Source organism: Poecilia latipinna, unplaced genomic scaffold (assembly GCF_001443285.1).
Source record: "Poecilia latipinna isolate Pla-1442-1.1 unplaced genomic scaffold, P_latipinna-1.0 Scaffold1690, whole genome shotgun sequence".
Taxonomy (NCBI): Eukaryota; Metazoa; Chordata; class Actinopteri; order Cyprinodontiformes; family Poeciliidae; genus Poecilia; species Poecilia latipinna.
In genome coordinates this window covers 92,857-103,702 of record NW_015114306.1, presented here as the reverse complement: position 1 = coordinate 103,702, position 10,846 = coordinate 92,857, and the positions used below count along the sequence as shown (strand labels likewise).

Sequence of the window (10,846 nt, the reverse complement as noted above, 5' to 3'; positions counted from 1 at the left end):
TATCTGTTTGGGACATCAACAAAAGAAAAGTAAACCACCAAAAAAAGTACAGTAACATGATTGCACAACCACAGATTAGTACTTTTTTGGAACAACTTCTGATTCAATTTCAGCATCCAGTCTTTTTGAGTTCCCTCCTCCCATCAGTTATATTAAATCTGATCAACCTCAGACAAAGTTCAGGACACCTATCTCCACCATTCATTATGCAAGAAAACGAGTAAATCTTAGACAGGTTTCCAGTCTAGAATTATTTCATTTGACCATCATTATTTCTCATCTGATTTTATTCCACTGGATGTAAAACTATTGACTCTATCAAGTGAACCACAGTGCATGTTTTGCTTGTGTTTTATCTAACCAGTTAATGCTGGTTAGATAAAATCTCAACAGGCATTTCAAACCTTAAAGAAAACCAGCAATTGATCAATGAGTGAAATTGTTAAGACTTACTTATGTGGATTTAACATTCACCAATCCAAGTCATAATATGAAGCCTTTTCCTTATAAATATCATAAAACTGGACTCAAATACATTGATATCAAACATTTCCAGTTAACTCACAATTTAAGTTTAGTGGCAGCAACTCCCAAACTGCTCAATTTTTTCACCTTCCTGTATTTCTACATACAGGTATCTCTTTGTTCACCTTAACACAGATGACAGAAAAACTCCAATTATTTTCTATCCTCAAATGTTTTTAACCACTCTTAATGGAGTAAATTATTTACCAGCATTTTTGCAAAGTGGGCATATAACATTGGGCATTGAAAACATTCTGATGATTTTGATTGCTTGAATGAATGAATGAATTTGGGTTCCCTCAATAAGAGGATCACAAAGTCAAACACACAATGATATAATTCCATCTGCAACTATTCATTTGAAATAGCCCTCTCATCCTGACTGCAGCGCTGTGAGGCGACAGCGGGAGGCCAGCGGTCACAGATGGTTCTGCAGGGACGGCTCCTTTGACTTTCTTCTCCTGTTGTTGTTTTCTCATGAACATGTTTGCCCTGTAATCTAGGATTAGCAGAGAGATTTTGTGTTAGTTTACAGCTGTAATACAACATGCGACTAATACCCTTTGCCCATCCAACACCACACACACACACACACACACAAATATGCAAGGGGTATTCGAGCTGAAAGATAGCATTGGTTGCTTGATTCTTTGCCTGAGGGAAATTAGATCTAATAGATATTTAATTAGAAGTCTCTGTGTATGTCCACCTCACTCTCAGTCCCAAGAGTAACTTCAGCTCATATGTTACTCTTTCTATGTAACATGCAGGTGATGCTTTTGTCCGTGCATATGAACACACACACACACATACACAAACACACACTATCAGTGACAGAGGGGGACTCAGAAAACCAGGCGGCTGCATATGGACTCTTGATATCAGTCAGTGGCTGTGTGATCTGGTTATGCAAAGTCTCCTAATCCCTACCTATGATGAATGCATGCTGGAATGGAGGGGAGGGGGCGTGATGAAATAGAGATATGAGGGCAGCTGTATGGGAGGCTGTCCACTGTGCTCTGTGAATGAGTGCTAACAAAGATTCCTGATCCCTGGTCTAGCAGAAGGAGGTGAACACTGGAGATCATGTCTAAGAGTGCATTACAGTACCACAGAGATGGAAATTCAGGTGAAGCAAGCTGAGAGTAAGAGGAAGAGGCATGAACATGCTGCCTTATAGCGCAGAACAGAGATTCACATTAACCTTCAGTCCACTTTCTTGCCAACAGAGGAATTAGAGGGCCAGAGGTGTTGTTGTACCAGCTGGGGAAGTACTGAGTTTGCAGAAGATATAGGAGTATGCTGGAACCTCAAAGGGGCCTTTCTTTTGGGTTCCATGCAGGGTATCTATATATCCTCCTTCACCTGCTTGAGCCCTGCTATTCACAGTGTTTTCTGGAAAGCGCAGGGTTGTCAGGGGTGACAGTGGAACAGAGGGAAGAAGTTGTGGGGAAGTGAGAGGAGGATGGAGTCTATCTTTTTGGGATCAAAAAGGATGGCGAATAGGCCAAAGAGACACATGAAAGAAAAGATGGAGAGTTTAATAGTTGAAATGCGGTTGGAATGAATGAGAGGGACCTGTGCGTATAACACAGAGAGAGAAGAGTGGCGGGGGTAATGGGATTAGGGGTAACACCTTTGGCAGGACTCACAGAGCCACCTGACACCCGGTCTGTTGGGAACCTGGGGAGAAACAGGGGGTGGAGGTGGTGGGGTAAGGGAAAAATTGGGGGTCCTAATCCTTGTCCATCTTTGGGAAGTCATTCCCAGAGCTCTGAGGATTTGGAACTTTGGTTTCCGCTCTGCTTGCTTTGGTTAATAATACCCTGGGAGGGAGAGGAGACATGGCGAGAGAAAGAAGGAAAGAGACAGAAGGAATAGAAGAGATGAAGAAAAAGATTTATTTACCCTGTGGAGGGCTAGCAGGACAGCAGCCTGAGAAAAAAGAAAGTGACTGAAGCAAGCGCTAACATCTAAGCCCAGCCATATACAGTTCCTGTTTGTGTATGTGCAGGTGTGCGAGAGCTTTTCTACATATAGAGCCTGCTGGACAGTGTGTAAATACTGGCTTGCTTTCTTCAGTTCATCCCGCGGGTTGAGTAAAAGTCAATAACCCAAAAGTGGTTGTGATGTTTGCTCAGAAGACCTATTCCTTGTGTGTTTAAATGACAGTGTTTGCAGGGCTGCTGTAAGTGTGCCCGGGTGTTTTTGTGTTTCTATGGTGCCGACAGGAGCTGATAACAGCTCTAATGATCATGGCAGCACAGTCAGGGACGTGGTTGTAGACGGGGCAAGGCTGCCTGGCTGGACGTGTCACAGTTTCTGTGTTTGTCCATCACCTGAGCTCAAGGTGTTGATAGGTCCATCGTCCACAGGGTCAGAGTGCGGGACAGTTTTCTGGTGTGAACTGGCCACTCAGCCCCTGAGAATGAAACACTAAAGAATGTGCCATCTTAGCGGTAGGCCAACTGTGACAACCTTGTCCACACCTCCAGAAATGAAACTCCTCACAGCTTTAGTTTTTTTTTTTTTGTTTTGTTTTGTTTTTTTTGTTTGTTTTTTTTAAAGAAATTTTGTAACTTTTGGCTGTTCTCTTCCTTAGGTGGAGATGTTCCGTCATATGCTGGGGAAAACCCTGGGCCTCTTGGGTTACACCATCCAGTACGGTTGCATTGCACACTGTGCCTTCGAATACATTGGCGAATTTGTGGTGGTTTGTATTTACCAGTTTACATCACCGATGCCCTTTTTTCACACGTTTTTCTACGCAAAATAATAACCTTTTTTTGTTGTTGTTGTTGTCTTCATTCAGTGTTCTGGTCCTTCTATGGAGCCCACAATTGTAAACCACGATGTTGTCTTCTCTGAACGTATGAGTCGTCATCTTTTTAAAATAGAAAAGTAAGTAGGATGGATCAGAGATTCTGTTTGCTTCACTGAAAGGTTTGGGTCTTGTATCTAGCTTGATCAAACCTTTTGACTCTGACCTCCCATCTCTAAAAACTCTTTGCTCTTGTGCCTGTTTCAGCTCGCCAGTGGAATTTTGTGATCTAACTAAATTAACATCTTCTTTATAAAAACAACAAAATATGCAAGTATCTCGAAAGAATGTGTTTTATTTACCTTAATATTATAATGCTGCCATTGTTTATATGAAGGTCCTCTACCAATGTATTTGACTCTTAGATTTCTCTAACCAAGAAAGGGAAGGAAATGAGGTGGCAGAACCATAAAGCTCGAGAGGAAGTGGTTCCAAAAACGTAAATAAACTCCAAAATAGACATTAGCTTTACTGTTCTTGGACAGCATTGTTGATATTTCTCTCCACCTAGTCCACTTCCACTATGCGGTTTTTGTGTCTGCATCTTGCTGTGTCAGATAAACGTTTGAGGAGCGTTCATCTGACACAGGGAGGAAATATTTATGCGGTTCTTCAGTAAAGATTGTTAAATGGATAAAAACTCTGTATGGAAATTGCACCGTCGTTGTCCACAGAGGCTGTGACTGTTTGTGGGAACCCCAGAGGGTTGAAGGGTCATGTATACGGTAGGGGCGTCCTCAAGGTGTCCCGCGTCGTTGTGTGAAAGATGTGTACAAAACCTAACAGTCCACAACCATGCGACTGTGCGTCGACTGGGTTAAGTATGTGGGAGCATTTAAATGTCCAAATTAGACCTTCAATATGAGAATTCTCTTTGAGAATTTGAGAATTATACATATAATTGATAAGTTTTAAGGTTTTAATTCACTTTATTTCATAAGAAACAAGCTGGTCCATTTAAACTCTTAGTCAAAAAATAGTTTAACTTACAGTTAACTATTTGTCTTGTTTATTTGCTTTGTTTATTAACTAATTACACTTAATTAGGCTTGCTTTGTTTCTTTCTTAGCCCATTAATAAGTACAGACTGCTGGATTAACATTAAATGTGACTTTTTATGATCAGTTAGATATTCCATGCTTGCTCTTTCATATTTATTATAAAAAAATTTTGGTGAACTATTTTGCTGATTTGATTTTGATAAGTAGTGAGATTGGATTGTTTCTGGCTTGTTTCTTAGAAATTTGCACATATCTGCTGCAGCTGGTTTTGCAAACATAACTGATTGTATTCGAGTGACTGCATCATGCATTGTGTGTCATTCCATGAATATTTGCATTTATTTGTTTTCAGGGGTGACATAGTAATTGCAAAAAGTCCATTCGACCCACAAATGAACATTTGTAAAAGGGTTATTGGACTGGAGGGCGATAAGATCTGCACCAGTTCTCCATCAGACTTGTTCAAGACCCACACATATGTGAGTATCTATTTACGTTTTAGACACTGTCTTCCCACAAACAGTTCAAAGTGTTTCCCAAAGATGAGGAAAAGGCACAGTTAAATAGAGAGTGAATGAAAAATGTGTTGAGTACAAAACACTTGATAGCTTCTCTCATCCTAAAATGAATGCTTATGCATGATGCAAAACTGTGTCTGAGTCGTTCTCTGTGTGACTATCGCAGTCTATAGGCTTTCAGAGTTGTTTACATTTTAGACCATGCACATCCATTTTATGTCAGTGGTCAAAATATCAGCTTTTGACAACACCTATATTTCCTAAGAATGGTGATAAAACCAGAGAATGAACAGGGTTTCTGCTGCCAAAACCACTGTCATTGCTTTTCTATTACTGCTCCCCCCTCCCCAACACCCACAGCTCAGGCCCGCAATCTCTCTGAAGCCTGTTAGAGTTAGTGCCAGCCGAATGGACAGACTGATGGGTGGGAGGAGGGTTATCTGTGTGTGTGCGCGTGTGTGTGTGTGTGTGTGCGTGTGCGTGTGCGCGTGTGTGAGTGTGTGTGTGTGTGTGTGTGTGTGAATGAGTATATGACAGTCCACAAACCAAAGGTTGTGTTTATGTTGCATCTCTTTGAATTTACTTTGTATTTTATAGACTATGGGCAAACGCCTGAATAAGTTCAGAAAAATATAGCACAAGGCCAGGCCTGCAAGTGACATTCATCAAATGACAAAGTAAATACTTACTTCTACTATCTTTACCTCCACATAGAAACGATTGAAAAAGTGTATCATATTTCAGTGAAAATCTTTCCACGTTAAGTCATTTTAAAACTTTAAACTAATTTATTTGGGCACAGGTGAACTTTTTCTTTGAACACCTTGAACACACTCTGACGATGTTATGCTTTCCACTCAGTCTTTAAGTGATAGACCAGTTTCAAACAGAAACAGGACTCTATGATGTCAGCAACTTGAATGTAGCTAAAGACTAGAAAAGTCCCCTTGAACTACCACAATGAAATTAATCTGCATGTGTACCACATAAATAGCTAATTATTCATTTAAGTACTCTCTGCAAGTATGAATAAAATAAACATCTGCAAGCTATAGTTGTTGGTGAAGGAAATTTTGTCATTCTGGGTAATAATGGGCAAAATTAACCCATCATCCTTAATGTATTACTTGAACGCACTCACTTTTATAACCCTATTTTTTTTCACATCCCAAAACTGTATAATTAATTTGCATTTTTTAAAACGTGTTTGTGGTGGCTTAAATCTGCTACATTTCTAACTTCCTTCAGAAACTAGCTGTGCTGCAGGGGAAGCTTCCAAAAAAGTGCTAGTTTTAGCTGTATATATTTAATATATATGAACACCTTGTACATAATTCCCTAAGATGCAATATATTAAGGAAAAGCCGAGGCATAGTATGATGTGTTTTGGGGTTCAAATCTGTGTTTGCAGGCTCTGATTTCAAAAGGATGCAAGCTCAGCTCTCTATGGAGACAAAATAAATGCCATCTATCATCAAATATGTGGTGTCATGAATTTATGTATTTTAATTCCTAGGAATATATCAGTATTGTTTACCAGCATCTAGTCTAACTGAGAAAATACCTCTTCATATAAATGTCCCCTAATATAGTTTTTTTCCTCTAGTGCAGAGAATCTATGTTCCTGTGTGTGGTTATTATGATAGTGTGAAACATTATATGTAGGCCTGTAAAGATGATTTTTGTAAGACGGTGTTAGACCCTGTCATCACCTCTTTTCTTGTTCAGGCAGATAGGCAGACCTGTCTCCTCCACCCCCAGAGATCCAGCAATGTACTAATTGCTCTCTCACCTTTTCAGAATCATTTCTATTGTGTCAAAACAATACCGGTTGATCTCTAATGTTACACCAGGGGACAGAGAAAGACATGCGAGATGAAACGTCAGCCATACTTTCTGTGCTCTGCTGTAAAGTTAGACAGAGAGAGATATGGCTGGAGATGAGCTGAATATTCATACACACTGTATTAACGGAAAGTAATTCCTCACCCCAATCATGTTAAAATAATGAACAGTGTAACGGCAAGGTTGTTAAACAGCCGTCCTCCACAGTGAAGAGAGCTCTGGCTTCAGCTCTGCTCGACACATCTCTGACAAGCGCACAATGCCTGGCATGGACCCAACCTGCTAACGCAAGACCGCCGCTGCCTTCCCCATCCATCCTGCCCGGCAGTCCGCCGGCGGATTAAAGGAGCTCCATGTAGAAACACTTTAAGCCTGTGTTGAACTTGATATTTAGAAATGCTTGTCGAAATCTGTTCAAAGTCAAAAACAGACATTGATGTTCATTGAAGATGGATGACAAAGTACTTACTAAGCTCATCTGTCTTCAAATAAACTGCCTAATAACAGGGTTTTGTGTATCATTTTCTGAAAGAGAATACAAAAATGAGCATCTGGGTCCAGTTGTCTTTTCAATGCTGAAGTTTTCCTCTGGCATTTTTTTTTCTCTCTCTTTGTGACTTTGTGAAGATAGTTTCTAGCTTCAGTTTCAATTTGCCATGATCTGAAAGGCCAAGTTTCAAAGATTTCTGCTTAATCACGTTTTAAATTACTGCCTGGTTCATCTTCCAAGTATGCTTGTGTATATATTTTTGCTTAGACGGTGAATAGTTTAATGGATGAGATCCTTTGTTTAAATAATTCTAATTGGCTGAAAAATAAATCAAGAGAGATTACAATGATTGATCTTAATTAGACTAAAGAAAAAACCACCTGGAATACAATTATTCACACCGCTTCACCTTTTCCGTGTTTTGTTACACTGCACCCTTATTTGAAATTTAATTAAATTACAAAAAAATTAATTAGATTAATTTAATTTAATTAAACTCTCTCCTCATACCAAATGTTACAATATGGAGGTTGTGAAAAGGCCCCTAATGGACTCCCAGATCATGAGAAACAAAAAGAAACCCTGGCACATCTCATCCCTGCAGTGAGGCATGATGGTGGTGGCATCATGTTATGGGGATGGATGGCAGCAGTAGGACTTGTGAGGTTAGAAAAAAGATGAATACAGCAATGTACAGAGACATCTGGGATGAAAACCTGCTCCAGATCACTCTTGACCTCAGACGGAGTTGACGGTTCATTTTAAATCAGCACAAGGACCCAAAGCCCACTGCCAAGATGTCAAAAAAGTGACTTGAGCACCGATCTGGGAGTCCACATTTGAATATCACTGAATTTCTCTGGAGAGATCTGAAAATGGCCATAAATCATCCAACCTGAAGAAGCTTGAGAATAACTGCAAAGAGGAATGGGCAAAACTGTCTAAAGATGGACAAAATAAGCTTGTGACATCATATTCAAGAAAAAAACACGAGGCTGTAGTTGCTTCTAAAGGTGGATCAGCACGTCTTTGCTGATTTGGATACCTGCATAAGTACCTGTGAATACTTTCACAGCCTTACATAAGGTTATGAATGCTTAAAAAATACAACAGTAAAAAGAAAATTTTAAATGCGATAACACAATAGACCATTTAAATAAAATGCACCAATGCTTCATCAAATGCCTGTGCTGGTACACCAAATGTGTATTGCTCTTGATGTGAGGTTGAGGCTGAAAATAATTTCAAAAGGAAGTGTTGGACAGGCCCTTGACATATGTTGACCAAAAAGCTATGTTTTTTTTTTTATGGATAAACAGAATTAAGAGAGTTTTAATAAAAAATAAATAAAGCCAAGTTATGATTTGGCAGATGATGATTTGGCAGATGACAAACAGTAGTGTTTCTTTTTCCTGTGCTTGGGAGCCAGCATATGTTACCATGTTAATGAGGTGTAATGGTGAGAATCCAGCATGTTGACATATGGTTCTCAGATGACTCCTTTAATGATATTCATTTGTGTCGTTGTTAGTCAGCGAGTTGTTTACCTCATGTTAGGTCAACGTGTCACTGGCTTGTGATTATGTCACATCATCTGTCTCAATTATCAAATATGAAATGAAATGCAGCGTCCCGCATTATGACTGGGGAGCAATCAGAGACCGGAGTGATAGGAGGAAGGAGCTGGAGAACAGGAGAAGGCATGACATCACTCCACTGCTAGTTTCCCCATTTCCTTATTCGCGTTTTCCCGCTTTCTTCCAGAGGACTTTTGCCGTTAAAAAAAGTTGGGCAACACAAAAATAGACTCGTGGATTGTGATGCCCATTATGACAATATAATGTGTTGTTGATCCTGTCTGCACATATAGGGGGACAGCACACTTAATTAGGGCCTTGACAAGCCTACTCTCCTAAAGTGATGAGATTAATCATAATTGGTGTCACTGTGAATTAGAGCCTGCTTGGATGACTGCCCCACTGGCAGGTCGGACCGCGGTGGAGACCCTTGGACGCTGCTGCTAGCCGCAGCTTAGTTCGCTCCCTCTTTCTCCCTCTGTCCAGCTATCTCAGGCCCCTCTCTGGCTTTGCCCTCCCTGGGTACGAGGGGCGCAGATCTCAGCCAACAGCCTAATGACCCTGTTTGAAGTTCTCCTAAGTCTCCATCTCCCAACCCGGTTTGTTACCCATGACCCCTCGCCTACGACGTCACTGCGGTGATAAAGAGGGATCGGCAAGTTGACGTTAAGATACGTGAGGAGGGAGAGATAGCTGAGGGGACTCTATGTGGTGAACGGGGTGACGTTTACTCAGAGTTGCACTACATTGTGAGAATAACTCACTTTTATGCAGTCTTGAGGGCGGCGGGGAATTTGAATCATGTTTTACTTTGGATAAGTGCACATGTTAATCATTTTGTCAACATTGTGTGTGTAATAATGATTTTAGGTTCCAATGGGCCATGTATGGCTGGAAGGGGATAACCTTAGGAATTCCACTGACTCAAGGAACTACGGCCCAATTCCATATGCCCTGATCCGAGGTCGTGTTTGCTGGAAGGTAACGCACAAATTCAAATTTAAAAAGTGTCTCGGTTTGTAAAACGTGCATAAAGCCTTGATGATCCATTTTCTTATCTCGGGTTGAAAATTAGCAAAGTGTTTGGAGTTGAGTCACTTTGCACTTATTGTTCTCCAATAAATCCCTCCATTTTGGCCAAGTACTAATCAGAGATTATAGTCAGTTGGAAGTTTGAAACAAGTGTGTGTGATTGGCCAAAGCCTGGACAGCATATTGTCTAGCTTTCCATTCTGCTATGTTGTCATGTCACCGGATGTCATCGCAACCATGACCCTGGAAATAGGTCAGGAAACCTTCTGTCCATCTGATTGGATGGCAGCACTCCACTGGAGGCCCTGCTACGACAGCTGATGAAATAACAGGATTTTTAATGAGGTCAAATGCATCATTAAAAGCTGTATTAGGGCGTGTGTCCAAGATGTGAAATAAAGTGTTTTTTCTCCCTATAATGGCTTTTATTTTTGTATTAATCAAATCTTATTTCTCCTTGAACTCCTTGTTATTCTGCTTTTTTTCCCTTCACAGCTCTGGCCGCTGCATAGCTTTGGCACTCTGAGTGAAAGCCCAACCAAACGCATCATTAAAACTCAGACGGACTCGGACTCGGATTGACAAACTCAGTTGTTTACTTTTCTGTACTTAGTTTAAACCTCTTTTTAATAAAATGGCTACATAGCCAATTTTCTTGTCGTGATTTTTTTTGCTTAATTATAGTCAGACACGTTTTAAATGCAGGTTTTCTTTTCTTTTTGGCAAAAACACTTAGTGTTCATACATACTTGATAAATGGTACTGCTTTAGAAGTGCCAGAGCCCTTTGTCATCTGGGGCTTACAGTGTATTTATGAGAGTGGTGAGCAGTGTGTAAAACTGAGTTCCTGTGGAACAACACATGCAAGAATTTACACAGGCAAACCTGAGTCACGCAATCATCAATATGCCTCGCAAATAGAGAATTACGACCCAAATCTGTAGGTTTCAGATCTCTTTCCACTTAGTATTGTAGATTTCTTTTTATATTTAATTGCAACATGAAATACACCCAGTATATCAAGACTACATAATTAT

The 10,846-nt window shown here is 40.3% G+C and overlaps 1 protein-coding gene across 6 annotated transcripts in view; it reads left to right on the top strand.

The window, feature by feature from the left end:
* immp1l (inner mitochondrial membrane peptidase subunit 1) overlaps positions 1-10,459 on the top strand; it is a 19,304-nt gene extending 8,845 nt beyond the window's left edge. For 4 of the 6 annotated variants that reach the window (XM_015060151.1, XM_015060153.1, XM_015060152.1 and 1 more), the window contains 5 exons: positions 3,128-3,238; positions 3,338-3,426; positions 4,700-4,826; positions 9,648-9,758; positions 10,305-10,459. In XM_015060151.1, the coding sequence (XP_014915637.1) occupies positions 3,134-3,238; positions 3,338-3,426; positions 4,700-4,826; positions 9,648-9,758; positions 10,305-10,391 (519 nt within the window). In that variant the 5' untranslated portion in view covers positions 3,128-3,133 and the 3' untranslated portion in view covers positions 10,392-10,459. Of the gene's footprint in view, positions 1-2,900; positions 2,985-3,127; positions 3,239-3,337; positions 3,427-4,699; positions 4,827-9,263; positions 9,620-9,647; positions 9,759-10,304 lie in introns of those variants that run through there. The other 2 variants (XM_015060155.1, XM_015060156.1) reach the window with 2 other exon arrangements.
* Positions 10,460-10,846: the final 387 nt, after the last annotated feature.